This window comes from Panthera uncia, chromosome X (genome assembly GCF_023721935.1).
Source record: "Panthera uncia isolate 11264 chromosome X, Puncia_PCG_1.0, whole genome shotgun sequence".
NCBI classification, from domain to species: Eukaryota; Metazoa; Chordata; class Mammalia; order Carnivora; family Felidae; genus Panthera; species Panthera uncia.
In genome coordinates, this window is record NC_064817.1 from 19,496,277 (window position 1) to 19,519,299 (window position 23,023).

Sequence of the window (23,023 nt, forward strand, 5' to 3'; positions counted from 1 at the left end):
GAGAACGTGATTACCCCTAGTTACTTAAGTATGTGTATCCGAAGCATAAGAGTATTCTTATCATCATTGATCTCATAAGAAAACTGAATATTCAAATTTCTCCTCATGGCTGGCGGCTCCAGCACTGGACAGCTCAGGTCCAGAACATACTCAGAAGGCACTGTGGCCAAGGAGAGTGCTGAGCTGGACGCAGCAGGGCCCAGGAGGGGGCTTCGGCCTCAGTAGCGTACCACAGATAGAGGACGGGAGTGACAGATAGGGCTGGCTGGCTGAAAACCGGAGGATGAACTGGAAGTCTGCGAACAGTAGGGTCATCCTTTACCCCAACCATCGGAACATTAGTAGGTAGGTAATTATCTGTAGGGAAAGTAGAGGGTACCAGGGGACTCTTCTCTAATGGCATCGAGTGAACTACTTAAGGAGAATTAGGGATCCTGGTGTGCTGTTAGGGCCCCACCCAGAAGCCCTTAATAACCAGATATTTGCGGTCCTCACTTCGTTCGTCTTTGAAGGCTGCTTCACCCTCAAGCATTACTGAACAAGCACAGGTCACCAGATGTCTGAGGGAAGTCCACGGTGAAAAACAAACTAAACTAAATAAATGGCTGCTCAAAAATGACACCAGAAGAAATAAGTTGAGGCAATCAAAGAGTGCTTTTGTTTTTTAAAGAGTGCTTTAAAATGTAATTTGAGGGGCGCCCGGGTGGCTCAGTCGGTTGAGCGTCCGACTTCGGCTCAGGTCATGATCTCGCGGCCCGTGGGTTCGAGCCCCGCGTCGGGCTCTGTGCTGACAGCTCAGGGCCTGGAGCCTGTTTCGGATTCCGTGTCTCCCTCTTTCTCTGACCCTCCCCTGTTCATGCTCTCTCTCTGTCTCAAAAATAAATAAATGTTAAAAAAATTTTAATAAAATGTAATTTGAGAAATCATCCTCTGCACCTCCTCATGATCATAGGGCAAATCCTATTTTCTAAAGATGGCCACACTGATGCTTTCCTACCGTGTGCCCTCACCATCCCTCTCTCAAGAGGAGGAAGGATCTGTCCCCTTCTCCTGGGATCTGGACAAGCTTTGTGACTAGCTGTTTGACTTCCGAGCCTGGATCATAAAAGGCCATGCAGCTTCACCTTGTTCACCAAACCCGTGCAAGAATCCAGCTAACCCAAGGCCGCCATGCTGTGAGCAGGCCGATGGAGAGGCCACCAGATAGTGCTCTGGTAGGCAATCCTAGTTGGCAAGTCATCGGCCCAAGGTTCAGACTTCTAAATGAGGAGCCTTCGGAACTTCCAGGTCCCCCGTCTAGTCACTGCCTCCTCAGCCCCAGCCTTTGAGTTTTCCAGCTGAGGTCCCAGACGAGCTATCCCTCCTGCATCCTGTCTGAATTCCTAACCCATGGCATTGGTGAGCATAATGAAATAGACATTGAGCTGAAAGAAGTAGTGTCACGTCTGGATGTTGTCGGGGCATTGAATTTGCCAGGGAATGCGGTGTGTGTGAAATCCCGTCTTTGGCTCTGATGTTTCTGGCTATTAGTAATAATAACCAAAACACGGTCTGACCTAGAATAGAGGCAGCCTTAATTTTGGTAGACGCCCCAGTCTACATATCTTGATGTCTACACTCAGGAATAAGTTTTCCCAGATAAAGGAAATCTGTGAAACTTCTCAGGCAGTGAAGTACTACTTCTGGACACAGAGTAAATATTTTAAAAGTATAAGTGAAGGACACTTTTCTTTTGAAGGCCAATTAATCATTGTTTAGCCCTGGCAAGTCCAAAAATTAATTGATCATGGTTCTAAAATTCAGTGTTTTCAAAAGATCGAAATCTTATAAATGTAACTGGAGAAAAACCGGAGCTGTCCCTAAGATATTATTTTCTCAGTTACGTTTTCCCCATTTGAGTATGGTTAATGGTAAAAATACATTGCAGACTCATACACGTAATTGACGGTATTTAGAAAAAAACAGCATAACTAGAATGAGCTGATCAATCTGTTGGTTTTTGATGCCTTGCTATAGTTTTCCCTGTTACTGCTCTCCTTTTTCACTCCGTGATTCCATTACTACCTCTCCCAAACCACCCCCCACCCCCCGCAAGTGTTAAAGCTGAAATATGTGGACAAAGCCCACTAGTAATGCAGACAGGGGACTCTCCATTTTGGGGGGCATGTGCTCAACCCTCTGCTTCAATTATAAGAGACATTATCAGGTCACTTTATTAACTGAAGAAATATTTTTTTCTGCTTCCTGTAAATTAATCAGGAAGAGGATTAAAGATTTACCAGACAGAGGCCACGATGGAAACCAGGTATAAAGAATAAGTCTGAACTCTTGCTCTCAGAAGGCTAGTCAAACGCTCCTTTCTTATCGGTAACCGTCACCGAGAGGGCTCCCTGCACTTGCTCAAAAGTCATTTGTGTTTCTGTGTCTGTTCATCCTGTGTCTTGGTGAATGGAAAGTTATTTGGAACCTCTTTAGACAAAGCAAATCATATGTAGTAATTGTCTCCAACTTCTCAATGAAAGGGCAAAGTTTGAAAAACCGAGAACAGAAGAGAATTGAAAGGTCATCATATGAGCATGAGAAACTAAAGAAATACGCACCGGGGCACCTGGGTGGCTCAGTCGGTTAGGCGGCCGACTTCGGCTCAGGTCATGATCTCGCGGTCCGTGAGTTCAAGCCCCGCGTCGGGCTCTGTGCTGACAGCTCAGAGCCTGGAGCCTGTTTCAGATCTGTGTCTCCCTCTCTCTCTGACCCTCCCCCGTTCATGCTCTGTCTCTCTCTGTCTCAAAAATAAATAAATGTTAAAAAAAAATTTAAAAAAAGAAATACACACGAATGTAGTTAAGCTCAGAATCTTCCCTGCCCTTCACCCACTCCCTCATCATCCTTCCAACAGATACTAGGAAAAAATTTAACTGGTAAAATTGAATAAGGCAAAGCATATAGAGAAATATGGAATAAAAATGGAAAATCAAAATTAAGGAATGTAGGGAAGCCAAGTAAGTGGGGAAAAAATGAAGCTGAATAACTGGAAAGAATAACTGGAAAATACCGGATATGCCAGAAGACTTAGAAAACTTGAGGCCTTCCGAGAGGACATTCAATTACAACCAAAAGGATTTTTTTAGGTTTACTTAAAAAAAAAAATTGTCAGAACCCTTTGATTTAATTTAAACTGAATATCCAATATTAATACATGGGATAAAATACTTTCAACTTACATAAGGAAAACCACAGAAAGGTTAAAAAAAATTGGGCCTTTCATATTTATTTTTAGGTTCACTAATTAACTAAAAAAGGCTTACCCCCCTGTATAATTAAGGTACCTGAGTACAAAGAATTAATCTCTAAAGCTAAAGAAGAATGTAGGAGTCAAAACAGATTTTTCAGGTATTGTTTCTTAAAACTACAAACTTCCGAAAGTATTCTCTGTTCTTCCAGTAAATCATTGAGGAGCTGCCGTAGATGAGGTACTCCCATTGGTGCCATGGTTGGGGGGGGGGGGGTGTCTAGAGACAAAACATGGTTGTTTCTATGGTGGTTGACAACAGGCTGATCATCCAAGATGGCTAGAATAAAGGCTTCCTGGTATTTGGTTATCTTAGACCATTCCTAGTTGTTGAATTTTCTAGTTTGTGCAGAGTTGACCGATGTATGCGTCAAGGCCTTTTATTTCAAAATAAATAAAAGTGGTAGGTAGGGACACAACATACTTTAATCCCTCTTAATCCCTTTTTAATTATGTAGAATCACCAAATGAGCGGAGGCAACCACACTGAACCAGAATGCAGTCGGGCTCTCGGGGGTTTAGCAAGTATCAGATGATTTGGTCTGGCACCCTGTGGCCTCAGGCTTCTCTGCTTTATCATTGCTGGCATCATTAGTGATGGCTATTTAATGAGCCCCCTCTTCTAAATTTTAAGACGTTGTTAATGTTAAAGGTTAAGCACTTTTTAACCCTTAACGCAGTTCTGTGAAACAGGTACTGTTCTTATTTTACAGCTGGCTACACTGAGGCTTAGAAGAGTCATGTCACCTTCATAGAGCTCCTGAGCCTCAAGTCAGGATTCAAACCCAAGTCTAAGTCTGGCACATGATCTTGGTGTTACTGTTCTGTGGGTCTACAGCCTTTTTTTTTTCTTAAGTTTATTTATTTATTTTCAGAGGGACACAGAGAGAGAGAAAGTGGGGAAGGGGTAGAGAAAGAGAGGAAGAGAGAGAGAGAATCCCAAGCAGGCTCCGTACCACCAGCGCAGAACCTGATGCGGGGCTCGGACTCATGAAACGCAGGATCGTGACCTGAGCTGAAGTTAGAGACTTAACCCGACTGAGCCACCCAGGTGCCCCAAGTCTGCAGTTTTTTATCTGAATTTTCAAGTCCAAAAACCTCTAAAACTTGAAGTTGTTTTCTCATGCCTTTGGTGGCAAAACATGACCTGAACTTATTTGAGGCCATGGTCTCTGTCCTGCTCTCTGTAAATGTTTGCAGATTTCACTGCAGCTGTATTGTGTCTGTATAATAGACCATGTTGCACAATACGTGTACATACTCCTTTTTACCTTCCTAAAATCTGATAACCTTGAAATTCTGAAACCATCTAGCCCTGTGGGTTTCCAGCACAGACAGGGACCTGACCGCCCCTTGCCACCTGCCAGCCTGCCCCCACTTCTCCTGGTCCTTCCCCTTCCCCTGACCCTAGGCTTCCAATTTGCTGCTACTGACGCGGACATGGCAGTTTGAAAATGGAAAGTTTTTGTGTCAAGAAACTCAGGTAATTTTTTTAAATCCCAAGTTCATACTGCCACTCACCATTCTGATTCAACCCCCGTGGGCTTCTTCTCTCCTGTTCCCTCACTTCCTTCTCCTCCAGGGAGTACTTCATCATTTCTTTTGTGCTTAAAAAAAAAAAAAGGTGTCTTTTCTATTTAACCAGGATGCTAAGTATTTCTCCTAGTGTGTGAAAAGTTAGATGTACCTTTTACCTTAGATAATAACACGTGCTTCATTTTGTGTGCAATTCACTATGATTTAAAAATCAGCATTTTTAGTGCATTTAAAATGATTCGTGTCTAAGAATTACATGAAACATTTTAGGAATGATATATATTACCTGAAGCAAAGCAGCCGGAGTCCTTTTAAATGTTAATCATCTAAAGCCAAATAAGTGTGCATAGAGGAGGTGATGGAAGGTCGTTGCTGGGATACCACGCCCTTCTTCCTTAGTTGGGGGAAAAGTGGAAGACAGAATCATTGATTAAAGATGTACCCAGGGCCTTCATTCAGTATATTCACTTAGAATAACCGAAGTAAGGGATGAATTGTTTAAGACTAATCTTTTACTCTAACTTTTTTTAAAATGGAGAATGGGACTCAGGGGTCAGTAGGAGAAAGAAAGGTTCTGCAGATGACTTTCAAAAGTGGATTCTTTATTTCTAGTCTTATTCAGCGGGAAGAGGAAAGGAATAAACCAGAACTTGGCTGCAAGTGTTAGCAAATCAGATTTACTTCTGGATCTCTGATTTGTGGCCTGTATCATGTTTGGAGGAATGGGAAGAGTTGGAGGAGGGTGGAGGAGAAGGGAAAAGGGGCGATGGGCATTGAGGAGGGCACTTGTTGGAATGAGCACTGGGTGTTGTAAGTGATGAATCACCAGAATCTACCTCCAAAACCAAGAGCACGCTGTATATACTGTACGTTAGCTAACTTGACAATAAATTACATTAAAAAAAAAAGAATAAAGGAAGGAAAAAGAAGATTGTTACTTGAGCCTTGCTTGTTTCTCTCTGAGCCTGGTCTCAAGGTTGCCCATCTCTGAACATCCTCCCAGCAGTATGGAGCATCAGGAAGGCCTGTGGAATGTGAAGGAGTTGGGATGGACCCATAAGTATCATGGAGAGTAGGAGAAGGACTAATGTTTATGGCTCACCTGCTCTGTGTCAGGCTCCATACACGTTATCACATTTAGTCTTTACAGAAACTGAATTTTCATCCCCATTTTACAGGTTAAGGCAGCTGAGATTTAGAGTGATTAAGAAGCTTACCCAAGGTTTCCTACCCCCAAAATGGAGGAGTTGGGGCCGAAGCACATTTCTGTCCCCAAAGCTCATGTCCTTTCTGTCATGAACCCCATCCCCCAACCATCATCCAGGTTTACAGCAGGACCTGGGGAGTGGGGGGCAAAACCTACGTGGAACCACTCTGGTCACAGAGCAGCTGGGGAAGTGGTTCATGTTTCCTCATTCTGCTGGCTGGGTACCTTTTCTCTCTCTCTGCCCTAGTTACATAAATTTTATGCACCACCAGCTCAGGGCGACCGACAGAAGACTCTCTGACCTCTGTCTTTGTGGTCGACACTGTGTCGTACCCTCTCGGACTTGCCATAGTAGGTCACTCTGCTTCTGAGTACACCTGTGAGCTGGTATCTCTGGCACGTCCTGAGCCCTGTGTCCCGATCAGAGTACGTCTGTGGCCACTTCCCAGAGTGACAAAGCTCTGGTTCCTGGAGAAACACGTTTGAAGAAAACCTTAGGAATGAGTCAACATGCAGTAGGTGAATATTTGTGGAATGAGTGGATCTGTTGCATTCTGGAAACCCCTGTAAACAGGAGTGGATTTGCATGTTCTCCTGCTTTTGTACTTGGCAGCTTTCCCACAGTGTTTATTTGAAAACAAGTTCAGATTATATCCCAGGTCACTTTTATATCACTGCTGGTAACCCTAGCAATGTATTTGTGTTAGAAAAAAAAACTGCTTTCAAGGTTGCCTCTTGGAATAAATGTTCTTTTTCTATTCTAATTAAATTTTCTTCAGCTTGCAATTTCAGAGGATAAACATTTAGCTGGAGACCCTAGGATTGTTTAATTTTCTCTTTTTAAGCAGTAACTGTGCCGTCACGAGAGCACTCTGTTATTGCATCTGTTAGATTATAAAATCATGGAACATTTATTATCTCTTAATAGGGAGAGATAATGCGTGTGAGAAGACTTCATATATGTTTCTGCGAAAGGAGCTTCCTGTACGACTGGCTAACACGATGAGAGAAGTTAATCTTCTGCCGGATAACTTGCTTAACCGCCCTTCGGTGGGGTTGGTACAGAGTTGGTGAGTAAATAATGTGGCTTTAGATGGGTCTTCCCATGATGCTCTGGACACTTGGCATTGAGACCATTCTCCCTAAAAGTACACGTATGCCAGTGTAGGAATGAGTCATTTGGGATAGCTGAGTTTTCCAAGCAGTTATATGTGTTTCTTCGTTTGTTTTTGTGACAACTTAAAATTGTCTTAATGAAAATACTTCTCACGTGTACTAACCGCTTTCTTCTCAAATCTTATTTTTCTGGTTATAAGTGTAATTGCCCATCGGAACAAAAATTGGTACAGAAAAATATACAGGAATAACAATGCTGTGACCTCTGGGCACTGGTCTGCCATCCTTTGGGTAAGGGAATGTTGCCACTTTGATCAAGTCTCAGCCTTGCTCCTTTTGTTTTCCTGTTGAAGGAGTTTCTTGGAGGCAGTATTTCTTTTCGAGAAAATGAAGTTGTTTAAAGGAGAACCTTGGATTGTAAAAATATCAGTACCTAATGTGCTTCCTTTGCCTTGTGAAAAATAGAAAAAATCTGAGCAAAGTGTGACATCAAGTTTGATCGGGTACAGCTCTGACACTTCAGGCATGGTTACTGAATTGGGACAGTCAAATGTGTCACCAAACCAGTCACTAGGTGAGCAGGGTGAGGTTGGCGAGTGGTAGGGTGTAAGAGCAGGTGGTATATTTTCAGAAAGGCATCTGTGTATGGTCAAGAAACACTTGCATGTCTCCTGTGTATTATAAAAAGCAAGGTAGAAGTCACCAAGAAAGCTGGACGAGTTAAGGAGGCCAGATAAAAAAGTGTTCTCAAGCCAGTACAGAGGAAGCGCACAGAGGGTGTTGGGGGGGGTGGGGGGGGTGAAGAGGCTGCTGTGGCTTTGCACTGCCCCTGGGTAGATGGGTGGAGGGGGCAGGGGCAGGGACAGCATTTTAGGGGAAGGGAATGATGGGGACAGATAGAAGGCGAACGGAGCTATTAATTAGTTGGCATTTAAAGGGTTAATGGCAGCCAGGCTACCGAAGGAGAATGGACATTCAGCCGTGATTCCTCAGTAATATTAATTATAATCTGTTCTTAGGGCTAAGCTTGAATCGTCTGAGAAGCAGTATATTGGGTGGGCACCAGTCTCCGTTCCAGACAAGCAGCGGCTCCTCGCTGTGGCAGGCTCGGGGGCCCTGGGGTCCGGGGCGGGTCAGAGAGCTGGCCACGGTGACTTGGCTCTCAAAGTAGGTTGCTTTCCACCCCAGATGCGTAGCTCATTTCCGGATCGACGAGTGTTTGTTTGCGTGAGACTTCTTGATTGCTTCGAGACCATCATCAGAAAATTTTCTCCAGAAAATGTGAATTCACTATCAGGGTCATTGTCGTGGGGATTGTAGGTTGGCTAGATGACCGTCAAGTCCCCTGGGCCTGGTGGCGGAGGCTGACAGTCAAACCTATTGCTTATGTAAAAGCTACTTCACGGGCTTCAAAGTGATTTGCTGGCAAAGTATAGACTCAGATGACCGGGTCAGCTCTTTTTTTTGTCTCCTGTTTGTCTTCCATAGCCATTCCAAACTTATGCATGTCATTTTTAACTTTTTTTTAAATTCAACTTTGAAATAATTCCCAATGTAACAGAAAGGTTTGCAAGACTAGTAGCAAGAATTCCCATATACCTTCGCCCGGATTCACTAATTGTTAACATCTGGCAGCATTTCTTCTGCTCTTCTCATATTCACTCTCTCTCTATGCACGTATGTATATATGTGTGTATGTTTATGGTATATCACACATGTGGTACATATATGGCACACATTATTTTTTTCCCTAAACCATTTGGGTTAACGGTAGACATCATGTCCCTCTACCCCTAAATGCTTTAGTATATATCTCTTTCAGAACAACTCTTAGAAATCCATAGTATGGTTATCAAATTTGGGAACTTAACATTGATGCAGTAATATTTTCTTTTTTTTAATGTTTATTTTTGAGAGAGAGAGAGAGAGAGAGAGGGAGAGGGAGACAGAGGATCTGAAGCGGGCTCTGTGCTGACAGCAGAGAGCCCGAAGCAAGGCTTGGACTCATGAACCGTGAGATCATGACCTGAGCCGAAGTCAGATGCTTAACCGACTGAGCCACCCAGGTGCCCCAGTCCAGTGATATTTTCTAATATGGGACAACTTGTTCCCATTTCATGAATTGGCCTAACAGTGCTCTTTTTGTTTTAAGTAACCCTCCCCCCCCCCCAATTTAGAAATCTAGTTTAGGATCACACATTGTGCTTAGCTGTTGTTTCCTTTTCCTCTTAATAGTGACTCTTACTTAAAACAGGCTGTGAAGCCCACCTCGCTAGAGCGTGTTCTCCTTGTTCTCTTGAATTGCGGGCTGGGCAGCTCCACGTGATCTTTGGCTCCTCTCTGTTCATGACTTGGCTCTTTAGATGAACTACCCCTCTGGAAAGGATGGGTTACCTCCCTAGAATTCTGCGGGCGTGTTAGATAGAGGGCCTTATTGCGTATGGCTGACTTTGGCCTTTCCGAGAGGTTTGACCTGAAGATTTCAACAGTACCTAACTCATAGCCTGATGTGCCCAGAGGCTTTTAAAAAATATATCTGGAGATGAGCATACTTTTAGTGTCATGCATTGTTACAAAGTTCAAGTGAGGCTGATTAATAAAATATTATTCCTGTTGATGTATTTATGTGCTCCACAGTCAGTTTTTGTTGTTGGAGTACCTCATCCTCTCTCCAAAGCTGGTTAGTAGGATTAGTGGTAATTAATTGTTCGAAATAATTATATTCAGGGATAATTCTTTCCGGGCATGTTCAGATCCAAAGCAGAGATGGTGCACGTCTGAGTAATTGGCATCTCTGAATCCCCTCCAGATCCAGCAGGTTCTGTCTGGATACAGCTGCTCCAGTAATGTGCCTCTCTCAATCCCATTTTTCTCTGTTCTCCAGATATTTATTTTGGACACATTATTTCCTGTACTGACCCCTGATTGAGATATGTAGCTATTTTTAATCCAGAAGCTGTTTCTGAGGACCAGAGAGGCATTCCTTCTCCTCCAATGCAGTATTGATGAGATTGGTTTAACTCTGAGAAGGAACATTTATTTGTAGTTTCCAAGTTCGTAGCGTGTGCTTTGGTGTCACATAGTGTTTCTTACAGTAGATATGTACTTTTTGGCTAATCAAACTGTAGATTTGGTGTACCAGTTAGAATGTGTTTGTGAATAGCAGAAAACCCAACGAAACAATAAATTGGCTCCTGTAGCCAGAAGGATGAGCTTTTGGTGTTGGTTCAATTCAGAGATTCATGAGGTTATCCAGGCCCTGCTTTCCACGGCATTAGCTTTATTTTCAGGCTGGGTTTCCTCCTGGTGACAGAATAGCTACAACATCTCCAGGCTCCACACCCACATGGCACACTGTACAAAAAGCAGAGTGAGGTAATTTCTTTCCCAAAGTCCTGGACCATGTCTTCTCTTTCACTGGCCTGAATTGGGGCGGTATGACCATTCCTGAGCCGGTCCCTGTGTTCAGGGGAATGCCTATTGGACTAGTTAGTCATCAGTGATGAGAAAAATACCATTACCCAGAGAAAAATCAGGCCACCCAGGAGCTTTGCATGGCATCAGCTTCCCCTGCAGCACCTGGGCTACATGGTGGGGAGGGGGAGATAGGGGAGATACCAGAGTGAAAATTTGGGCTGCTGTTAGGACGTGGGAAAGGAGGAATGGATGGCAATGAACACAGTTGGCAATTAACACAGTAACTCATCTTTTTTAGGTATATGCAGAGCTTTCTTGAACTCCTAGAATACGAGAATAAGAGCCCTGAGGATCCACAGGTCTTGGATAAGTAAGTATGGTACCAAACTTACCTGAAAGTACAAACTTCTACGTTAAAAAATGTGTTGGTAAATGGAACTCGTGGCATTAAGAACCAAGAAGTTTAATTTGGACAAAAGCACTAGGTTTGTTAATGGGTAACAACTTGACGTCACATGTTTAATTTGAGTTAAGAATTTAACGTAGCACAAAAGGAATAATGACTTCAACATTGTTTCACGGTCTAGTTCTTACTGCTTTTAAACTCATGGTGAACTGGCGCAGGCCCCTCACTGTAAATATCGCAGTAAATGTTCCACCTAGTGGTGGTTTTAAGAATGCAGTGGCCTCTATATAGACACAAATTTATCTATTCAGTCCTTTACAGATATTGTTTTTTTTTTTAATTTTCAAGGCGATATAACATTTGAGCTCGGAAAAACTGTAATGCTTTTATTTTGGAGCAGCATAAATGAGTGTGCTTTTAATATAATGACCTGAATTCTCTTGTTGCTATGACGCATGAAGGCTGCTGAATTCTCAAATTCTCTTGCAGATGGAAAATGTTTCTGTTTTTTCATTTTCATTTAACTGAAAAACACTAACCCCAGCTCTGAGTGTGGTTTTCTTTTTTACCCCAAGAGAAATTAAGTATCCCCTTCACATCACTTTCCTCCTGTTTCGCATACACACGAGCGAATACGCAGGGCAGGCCTGTTGTCCTGAAGAATTTCTACGTAGAAGCCTGGTCCGCATAGTTGTGGCACCAAACGCCTTATATAGGCATTCCGGAAAAAGAACCAAGAAACTTTGTGTTATTCACGCAACCTTAGCTCGAGGCATTGAACCCAGCCCTTTCAATGTACAGCTCAGGGAACTGAAGTCAGAGAAGTGAACTGACTTGCCCCACGTGGTAATATTCGCTAGTAGCAGAACTTGGATCCGTAAGTCATTGTTCCATTTCCTTAGTACATTGTTCTTTACAACGTTCCGTAGTGCCCGAGCCGCCAGTTTGAGCCTTGAGTAGCTAGCTCCAGTTTAGTTGTAAATTAAAATTTAAGGAAGAAGAATCCTGACCTGTTTTATACTTTGCTAGGTGTTTTGTTGATGGATTTGTGACTTGTGGAGGGGAGGCATTGGATTAGAGCTCCAGATGCAGTGTTTTCATTGCTAGAAGCCATTGCTGCCATTTAAGGTATTGAAATTAAATGAATTGAATCTAGAAGCTTCATTTTCTCAGAAGTCATTAGCTAGTAACAGTTTGTCTTGATGCCATTAGGATGACTTCTCTAGCTTCAAATTGTAGGGTATAGATTGGTGGAAGTATATAATATTGCGGCTGTATGTTTCCCAGAATCCTGTCTCAATTTCTGGAACAGGTTATCGGTCAGATGCAACTTACGGACATGAGCCCACTTTGGAAACTGCCAAGTGCTGGATCCATTGTGTGTGAGATCATAATGGTAATCAGTCTCCCTTAGTGAGTTTTGATGGCCTGCCCTGGTTCACACAGCTAGTTAAGATAGTTGGGTTTTCAGAAGCCCGCTGCTCCTGGCGAAGGAAGGAAAGGAAGGTGAGCGAGTGGCTTTACTCATGGTGGTAGCCTTTTCCAGTCTGGGAGAGGTTATACAGGAGTCCCGGGCAGGGAGATCATTTAAGTAAAGTGAAAGCGGCTTAGAGCACAAGGTTACTTCCCATGATGATAAAGTTAAGAAGAGCCCAGGAAGACTGGGGAAGCTTCTGAGAATTGAGCCCTTGAGGCAAGTCTCCTTCCTTCCAGTCAGGTGAGGTGTTTCTCTACTATAATGAAATCTTAAGCTTTAGTGATATTTAATTTCTAAATAGGTTGGAAAGAACGTTACGTAGAGGACAAACTGTCCGTTTTGAAATGTCTTCTGGATAATTATGACCTTTCAGTTTCATGGTTGATTTATTCATCTTTGATGTCTTTGTATGTATGTATTGGTTACAGAAGTATTTCATCACTGAGAAACATGAGACTATTCAGATAAGTAAAAAGAAAGTCACTCCAAATTTCCATTATCATGAGACCACTACTGTTAACATTTTCCTTCCATACTTTTTCCTAGGCATCCATATTTTTATATGTGCACAATGTTTTACAAAAATAACTGTGGGCATTATAGATCTCTATACCATTATTAATGGTTTCAAAATGATCCATCTACAGGTAAGTCATGTGATTTGACCTCCTGTCATTGAGTTTTAGAATGGTTTGTATTTTTCTTGCTACTCTAAACAGGGCTCTAAAAAATAGCTCTTAAATACAGCTGTTGGCCTTGTCCTGTTACTTTCCTGGGATCAGTTCCTGAGAGTGGAATGACTCTCTTTGGTCTTTTGATATATGCTGCTAAATTGCCCCTAGAAATGCATCAGTTATGCTTCCTTGCTCTAGATGACACTGGTAATTGGGGCGCCTGGGTGGCTCGGTCGGTTGAGCATCCGACTTCGTCTCAGGTCATGATCTCGCGGTCTGTGAGTTTGAGCCCCACTTCGGGCTCTGTGCTGACAGCTCCTAGCCTGGAGCCTGCTTCGGATTCTGTGTGTGTGTCTCTCTCTCTGCCCCTCCCCCACTTATGCTCTGTCTCTCTCTGTCAAAAATAAACAAACATTAGATGACACTGGTTATTATTCACCAGTTTGATAAGCGGAGGATAGTATTTATTGCGTTGTTTTGCCTTTCTGTTACTATTTTGAAGGAGAAGTTACTGGCATTTGCATTTTCTCTGTGGTAAATTTCCCATTGACACCAGATCCCTTGCCTCGTTTTCTGTTGGGGTGCTCATCTTTTCCTTTATTAAGGATAGCAGTAGCTCTTGTAAATGTAGTTTTCCCTGTTTTTTTTTTTTTTTTTGGCCTTTGTAATGTGTATCCCTATAGAATTGCTGAAACTCTACATAGTACTATCATTTATTTCTTCATGGTTTCTACCTATGGTGTTCATCTTGGACCAGCCTTCCTTACCCCAAGCTATGCTATATACTTATTCACCCGATTTTCTTTTATTTTTTCTGTGGTTTCATTCTTTCACATTTAAATCTTTTAACTAAATTTTTGGCTTAAGACTTGAAATTGGGATGTGACTTAAATTGTTAGCCAGCTGTCCCAACTAATTTGATTGTTTCCCTACCGACTTGGAACACCACTTTATAAATATGCTAAGTTTTTATGTACTTTATGTACAGACTTACTTGCCCTTGCGCCTTTTTCCAAGCTTTTTATTTGGTTCCATTGACTTGTCTTTCTATTCTTAGTTACCACTCTTAGTACATATTTTCCCCTCTGTATCTTTATAGTAATATACCACAATACTTGTAGGTTTGTTTTAATTGCCTTTGTTCTATCTATATTTTGTCGCTCTGTTTTACTGCTATGAGAAATTCATTTCAAAATTTTACTCTTAAGAAGTTTCGCATTGTTTATTCATGGAAGCTGTTGCTTTGAGACTTTATAATAAATCCTTGGAGATATGGGGAGACTGTCCTCATGTTGTCAGAAGAAATATTAATATGTTCTGCAATTATTCACCAAAAATTTATAGAACCTGTATTATATGTGATTGCTTTTCCAGAAAGTCACTGGGTTACTACAAAGATCTTTGAGCATTTTTTTTTAACTAGAACCTCTTACTTTTTATGTCTTTGAAAGAATTTTGTTAGAAAGTTTCACGCAAAAACTTGGGTAATAGTTTAGTTTCTCATGAATATTTCCTTGTAGCCTATAATGATTATGTCTCTACTTAAAAAAATACCAGCACATAGAAAATCCAGAGACAGAGCTGGGAAGTTCATGCATCAGCCCATGAAATATAAAGACTGACCTCTTTTTGTTTCCCTCCTACACAGCTTTCTGCAAGTTCTGATTAAAGTCAGAAATAGACACAATGATGTGGTTCCTACAATGGCACAAGGAGTGATTGAATACAAGGAGAAATTTGGGTTTGATCCGTTCATTAGCAGTAACATCCAGTATTTTCTGGATCGGTTCTATACCAACCGCATCTCTTTCCGCATGCTTATTAACCAGCACAGTAAGTTGTGGTTTTGGTCCACTTTTGAATGGGTACCCAGAGTGATTTCTCCCCAGTGTTTTCCTGTTGCTTGATTTAGAATGTACTGATCTGCATTTTTGTATGTAGAAATTTCATTTCTAGTTTAGTTTCTCCCAAGTAAATCCTGTCTGTTAAAAAGCTATTCTTTAGCATTCTTTGTTAAAAGAGACCCTTGAAATTTGATGCTCATATTAGAGACTGGAACTCTGCTCGCCCTTTAAGCCTCTGCCATTACCTTCCTAGTGAAGGCATCGCACTGCTTGGATGTGTCCCTGGGAGGACGCTCCGAGAGGATGTTTTACTCGGGATGTTACGTGGTCTCCTTGTTGGTTTTAAAAACATTGATCCTGGGAATATTAAATTGGCATTATGACAGCCTGAGGCAATTGATCTTTAATTTCACAGTGATCACTGAAATCAGATTAAGTGAATTGTGAAACCATAATCTCTTGCAGAGTTTTAGTCCCCTCACCAGGATGATAAGCAGATAAGAAAAAAAAAAACAAACAAACTAATTCTTGCCACAAAAAACTTTTGGGCTCGTTTTCAGCCTTGTTTCTTTGCCTGATTTCATAATTGTTACGGAAAAGCACCTCCATGTCTAGGGTCTAAATCACCCTCTTTGCTGAAGCAGAACATAGGCAGAACATCTTTACTAATTTGTTTGGATAAGTGAATGTTAAATAATTAATACATGTGGGTTGGTCCCAAATGAATATCTTTTAAAAATAGGAATGTATAACAATTTATAGGAAATTTAAATGAAAAAACAACCTAATTACTATTGATTTAAACTACTTACATAATTTGTGACCTACTGTGTCTGTGTACGTGTATATGTACATGTTTTTGGGCCATTGATTAAGCAAGGTTGTACCCCTCTTTCTTCCACTTGATCAGTTGGAACTATAGGTTTTGGCCTAATGCCCTTATTTGTCATTTTTCATAATTTAAAACCTCCCCTGCTTTATTTAAGCATTCGCTTTTGTGGAATCCAAGTTATCTCCAATTTCTGTCCGATTTGAAAATAACTACACCTATAAACATTTGGATTTAGGTGACTTTTTTCTTGAGGGCTCCTTTTGGCTTTTATTCAGGAGTAAAATTTCACAGATGTTGTGTGTTGTGAAACTGTTTGAATGTACTTTTAAAAATGAGCAAAAAAAAAAAATACTCGAACGGATACTATTCGTGTAGACTGCTCTGGAGAACAATCTCTGTTACGGAGGCACTTGAGGTGCTCACAGCAAAGATACTTTGCAAGCCTGCACCGACAGGGCAGTCTGCGGTTTCTAAATATGTTGTGAATGTTGGAATCACTGTCTGGAGTGGTATGGAGAAGGTGGGTAAACTTGGCTAAGGATGAAAATAACTTTTTCCTCCATGTCACATTGGGTCAGGGAGAAAAGGGTTGGACAGCTGGCACGTGTCACTGCTTTTGGACCCACTCATAGCACCCGGCGGTCCAGTGGAGCCAATCAGCCACCATTATATGTGTTCTGTCACTTTAAGTCAGTGTGGATGCTAAAATGATTCTTAAAAACAAGACAATCCTTTTACAGCTTGTAAGCCTACAGTTGCCTGCATTGCTTTTAATCTCTCCCTTCCCTTTTGTGTTTGTTTAGCTCTTCTGTTTGGTGGTGATACTAATCCGGCTCATCCTAAACACATAGGAAGTATCGATCCCACCTGTAATGTGGCTGACGTAGTGAAAGGTAAGGAGACCACTATCGTGTTAGTGATTGGAGTTCAAATAGGATTGTGGTCTCATTGAGGCAACCCTAGCGTTATGGTGCTAAGTTCTTGGCTCATTCATCGGGCTGGGCCCAAGCCACTTGTGCCAAATATGTGACAGTTCAGGAAAAGATGTATAATTAGCACTGTTCGAAATAGGAGTTTCTACCTCATTGACTGGAGTTTTACGTATAGTTTTATCTTAAACACTGAACTGTTGCGTAGCTTAAGTAGCATTCTAAGTTTGGATTGCTACCAGTACCTGAAACTTCCAGGAAATATAAATCCGTGTTATAAAATTCAGCTGAATTCACAGGTTTGTAACATTTCAACATCCTTTTGATGTGCACCCCAGGTTCGGGCATCTGTGTGGCATGTGAGCCTCATGGGTTCACTGGCCATCCACCCAGACACCCTTCTAGTAGCCTCAGAGTAGAATGGAGCCCTGCAGCCATACATCCTAGGACCCAGGCACTTGTAATTTGAACAGCAGTTTCCTCGTTGTTCATTTAAGATAAATGTTACCTCCACAAAGCCTTACTTGTTTTAAGTGACCCACCTGCCTGGACCTTTTCAATTTTTTTTCAATGTTATGGTTACTCTGTGCAGCCTCAGATCCCCAAACTGCTCCTTCCCAAAGATTATATCTCCTACTGTGGTCCTCCTCTTTTTCCCCTAAACACGCACAAGTTTTCATGGCCACAGTCCTTCCCGTTTTTCATCAAGGAGTTTAGTTGCTCTTTTTCTAAACTGTGTAGCTAAGTGGGAGGCAGAAGAAGGCCTTGTCTTCTTGGCCAAGCTCTCAAGCCCACCTCAAGCAGAGTGACCTTTGCTGTTTGAGCTTAGAGGGACGAGGTAGATGGCCTAACAGGTGCAGCCTCTGCAGTGGGGGAGCAGACCAGACCTTTAGCAGTGATAGGTAAGGAAGATCTGTGCCATTTGCATAGCCTGGGTGTTGCTAAACCCAGGGAGGAGGACCCCGGCATGGTGGCCTTAGTATACCCAAGGATCATTGAGCTGTTCTGGCCTCTGTTTACTTAGGACACATTCATTCAAATGATGTCAGTTATAAGGTGAATATAGGCCCAGCCTCAGCTCCCTAGGAGTCCTATAGGTTGCTCGCTCACAAGATAACCCTGTGGTTGATCATGACCTCTGCAGGCCCCAGGGTAGAAGGGGAGCAGGATCGGTCTTGTCCTAGCTTGTGTTCATCAGACCTAGCCCACTGGCTTTTACGAATCAGAAAGCCTGGTTCAGATAGTTGCCCGCTCGTAGAGAAAAAGGCACAAATCCAGAAAGCACAGGAACTTGATTATGTACTGAATATATGCCTTTTCTTTTGAACTATAAGCATTTGTGTTTTACATTGGTTTTGTGACTCATATTGAATTTAGCGTATGCCCATAAGATGGTCAATAGACATTCCTTGTTTTGACAAATTTTAATCCTTTTGATAATTTACTATTTTAAAACCCACTTTATGGGGCGCCTGGGTGGCTTGGTCGGTTGGGCGTCCGACTTCGGCTCAGGTCATGATCCCATGGTCCGTGAGTTCGAGCCCCGCGTCGGGCTCTGTGCTGACAGCTCAGAGCCTGGAGCCTGTTTCAGATTCTGTGTCTCCCTCTCTTTCTGCTCTTCCCCAGTTCATGCTCTGTCTCTCTCTGTCTCAAAAATAAATAAAAGTTAAAAAAAAATAAAAAAATAAAATAAAACCCACTTTATTGAGATAGAATTCTCATACTGTACAATTGACCTATTTAAAGTATACACACGATTCAGTGGTTTTTAGCACAGGTGCAGAGTTGTGAATTCATCACCACAGTCAGCCTCACATTTTCATCACGGAAATAAACTCCATGACCATTGGCAATCGTCTCCGTCCGCCCAGCCCTAGGCAGCTACGGGTCTACTTTCTCTCTATAGACTTGCTATTTTGGACACTTTCGTAAGTGGCATCACACAACATGCGGCCTTTTGTGTCTGGCTTCTTTCACTGAGCAGAATGTTTTCAAGGCTCGTCCACATCGCATGTGGGTCAGTACTTTATTCCATCTTACAGCTGAGTAATGGTCCAGTGGATGCATATACTACATTTTGTTTATTCATCAGTTGATGGACATTTGGGTTAGCTGGGCACCCTTGAACGTGTTAGGTAATCTCTTTGGGCCTCAGTTTCTTCATCTGTAAAATGGTGCTGTTGGTAAGTCATCTTTGTCATAGGGTTAAATGAGTTGATCTAGAGAGAGCTCCTAAAGCAGGGCTCTCACCCGGTAGGGACTGTAGGCAGGTTTCCCAGGAGTAGTCCTTGGGCCTCGTACAAGTCATTTGGCTTCTCGTTTATACTGTCAATTATATAATAGGTTGGCACCTTTTACTTTCCTTTCTGGCATAAGCTGTGAAATATTTATAAAAGTCATTTAGGACATGTATAAGACAATTGGACATTTGACATTGAAGAAATACTGTTGTTTTTACATGTGGTATTATGTTGTGATTATGTTTTTTTAAAAGAGTCCTAGCTTCTAGAAAGGTATCTTTGAAATACCGCAAGAGATATAAAATGACATGTGAGTTTTGCTTCAGAATTGCAGCAGAAAAGACTGACATGTGTTGAACACCGCTGAGTGTAGTAATGGGTACGTCAGGGTTCATTATAGTGTGATCTGTACTTTGGCATATGCTGGCCATTATTCACGATCAACTTGTAGAAAACAGACTCATGTTTATCATCTCATTGTTTCTTGGCAGTCTTTCATTAATTTTCAGAGAGATTTAAACCGCGAATCAATACAATTAGATAAGTAACAGACTTCTAGGCAACTGGTAGCACTTCTCAGAGCAGAGGGAGGAAGCGGCGCTAACGTGAGTCAGTTCGTAAGAGAGGATGAGGACGAGCCCGCTGCCCTTGACTCTTCAGGTGAAAAGAACCTGTGGGTTCGCGCCACTTACTGACTGCGCTGCTCTTCCCTGGCCTGTTCCATGCTCCCCGGTCCCGGCCTTCCTCGTACTTCGTTGGTCCCTCTAACTGCGCTGCAAATTTCTCAACGGCTGGAATTGATCGTCTCTGCTTTCGCATCACTCCTAGGGACAGAAGTTTTGCACTGAAAACTAGCTGAAGAGATGTGCAAAGCGGTTCAGTTGATACTTGAAAGACAGAAAGTAGATGTTTATGCCTCCGGTCTACCTCCTGGCTCCACTTCCTTTGTCCTTTGTGGTCATGGTCTGACCGTGGGCCAGACAGGTCCCTTCCCTGCCCCCTCCCGTGCTTACTCACAGCTCTGGCTCCACTCTCTCTCCTGCCCTTCTCCACTTTGTACCCAGTGGCACCACTGCTGTACTGTGAATAAAGCTTACTGTGTACTCATTTAATCATTTCTGCCGCTTGTGGGCATGACTTAGAGCCTGGATTCCTGGCGATGCCAGTGCCTAGGAAAATCATCCCCCGCTACCCTCCATGCCCTTCTGCCCCGCGCATTGCCGCTTCCCCCAGCACACGTTCGCTCTCGTGGTCAGGAGGAAGGGCTCGCGTGTTCCCCGCTCCTACTTTATCTTTTAAACCAGATTTTGCATTTTTCGACAGCCTCTTCCCTTAAGGAAGTCAGCAGCGGAGCGTGGTTTCAGATTCTGAAAGTGCAGAAACACATCAAGCTACATTCACACAATCAACTCTTCTGCCACCTTCGTTCCCTTCGCAAATCATGCCTCCTGGTCCCCACGGCACGCTGAGTATGCTCGTGCATACTCTGTAGAATGCTCTTATGCTCCTTCCACCTGGTGAGGTGGATGCTTACTAAGGGCCACTTACTTGTCCTCAAACCATTGGTATAAGTTTTCCACCTGTTGTGACTCCATAATTTATATAAATATTATGTAAACTGAAGAAATACGAGTAGAAAAAAGATTTCTCTCCATTAAAATCAAGTTGAATGCTTCGGAAAGACTTGATAAAGAAGAGTCTCTTAAAAATGTAATGAAGTGACAGGGAACAGATAACTCTTAGGTTACAGGGCAGCACTGAGGAAAAATCGCAGAAGGAACCTGAACTCACATTGCTTCACAGGTATCTTTACCTTTAGTAGACTTTCAAGGAGTAGGAGTTGGAATTCATACATACATGTGGTGTTACTTACCTGAGAAAGATGACCTAGAGCCCAAAACCGATCCATATGGAACGAAGAGGCTTTGGCCTTCCATGAAAAGGTTGGCGGGGGAGTAATTGTATATTCAAACGTGCAGTCGAACTTAACATTTATAATAATAGTTCTACTTTAGGGCTTCCCACGTTATCGAGCGTTTTTGTTGGTCATCCAGCTCGTGTTCGCAGTTGGGTCAGTGAAGAGGACTAATGCCATGTTAGCAAAATACTAAAAAGTGCTCATTGAAGGAAGTTCAGAAAAGGAGGGCAGGGGTAAAGAGAATAAAAATGACCCATTTTTGTAACTCAGTGAGAACATTGTTTTATACATTTGAGCTCATACCACATTTACAGATGAGTATGCAGTCACAAATACGGTGAGTGATCCTTGTCTCTACAAGATCCATTGTATTTGTTTCATCTTGTCCAGCGTGAGTGCCCATCACTCATGACCTTCCTGGATGAACTGAACATCTGACAGCATAGCCTCTTCTCTGTCCTCTGTATCAGTGTGGTTGGAGTCCTTCCTATATCTCATCTGCTATACTCATCATCTCTGTATACGAATGGTTTTTCCAGCCCAGCGTGTATGGTCTTTATTCCTCACTGGGGTATTGGCCTTAAATCAGGTAGCTTTCCTACTGTGGCGAAACAGACTGGGCAGCCTAGAAGGAAACCTGAAGGTCTCTTCTCCCTGTGGACTAAAGCCAATCTTAACAGTCACCTCCCGTCTCATTCCCTCTGGGCCCTCCTCTCAATTCTCTGAGTGTCAGAACACCTGAGCACAGGCTCTTTCTGGCTCAAAATGAGACAGAACGAACAAAGCAGAGAGCACCAGCGGTCAAAAGGCCTAGAAGTTTTTCTGGGTTTTCTAGCAAAAAGGCCCCAGAGTCTCTCTAATGATGAGAAGGTCTCAAAGGGCCCACGTGTCACAGCCAGTCCCAGTATTCCTGGGAACTGTCAGAGAGTGGAAGAAAGTTGTGTCTGTGTCTTTGGACTCTTAGCGAAGTCTTACTGCTCCCTTCCTCTTTCTCGAGTAGCTGGTATTTTTTTCATTGCCTTTTGGCCTTCTCACATCCTATGAGACTTCTCAGGTTTTTTGGCCTTCTCACATCCTGTCTCAGTCTTGATTATTTTTGTCCTTCTGTTTTGTTTTAGGAAGCTTGATGTAGAGGAAGCAGGGGTTCCGGGTTTTAATGACAGCTCTACTCTTGATTTTCTCAGCTGTGAAGATCCTGCCCGAGTTCAGCACAGTCACATGTGAAGCCCACGTGACCTGGGCGTGCACACACATGCCTCCATATGCGCATGCGTTTCACAGCCTTACACATCTTAGCTCATTGAACTAACAATGGTACCATACTTAGGTCTCCTGAGACAGACCACAAGAACTACTTTTATGTAGAAGGGCAGGGACATTTTTATTTTTGACTGGATGGTTGTATAAATGTGTAAACGTGGGGTGCATCTTGCATAACACTGATTGACTGTGCAGAACATTGAAGCATGCCTCCTTGCTGCCTATTTAGCACATTAATATCTACCTTCACCATCTGTAAATTACAGACTCGTGGTAGCGAATGCTGGAATTAGTGTTGTAAAGCTGTTCCTATTATCCTCTGGGAGGTGCCTTCCATTGTGACCCTTTCCTCTTCTTTCTTTGTTAAGAAACCAGAAAATAAAATGGAAAATCCTGTGGTAAGATCATTTTAAAGGTACAGACTTAAATACTTGGTACAAAAGTCAGCTTTCACAGTGATGTTAGTTTGCCTGTGTTGTTGCTACATGCCATTATTGCTTAGCATAATAGCATACAAGTGGTATCTTGAGAGCATGTCATTATTCTGGTTCAGAGATAATGTCTTACACTCTCACTTAGGGCTCTTGAGGTTGCAGGTAACAGAGGCCCGCTCATGTTAGCACAAGAAACCGATACGTTAAAAGAATCTAGTAGGGGGATGCCTGGGTGGCTCAATCGGTTAAGCCTCTCACTTTGGCTCAGGTCATGATCTCACAGCTCGTGAGTTCGGGCCCCGTGTCAGGCTCTGCGCTGACAGTGCAGAGCCTGCTTGGGATTCTCTCTCTCTGCCTCTCCCCCACTCGTGCTGTCCCTCTCTCTCTCTCTCTCTCTCTCTCTCTCTCTCTCTTCCTCTCTCTCTCTCTCTCTTCCTCTCTCTC

The 23,023-nt window shown here is 42.7% G+C and overlaps 1 protein-coding gene across 2 annotated transcripts in view; it reads left to right on the forward strand.

The window, feature by feature from the left end:
* PDK3 (pyruvate dehydrogenase kinase 3) overlaps positions 1-23,023 on the forward strand; it is a 67,351-nt gene that overhangs the window by 16,169 nt on the left and 28,159 nt on the right. For both annotated transcript variants that reach the window (XM_049643615.1, XM_049643614.1), the window contains exons 2-5: positions 6,961-7,102; positions 10,864-10,935; positions 14,771-14,955; positions 16,602-16,691. In XM_049643615.1, the coding sequence (XP_049499572.1) occupies positions 6,961-7,102; positions 10,864-10,935; positions 14,771-14,955; positions 16,602-16,691 (489 nt within the window). The remainder of the gene's footprint in view (positions 1-6,960; positions 7,103-10,863; positions 10,936-14,770; positions 14,956-16,601; positions 16,692-23,023) is intronic.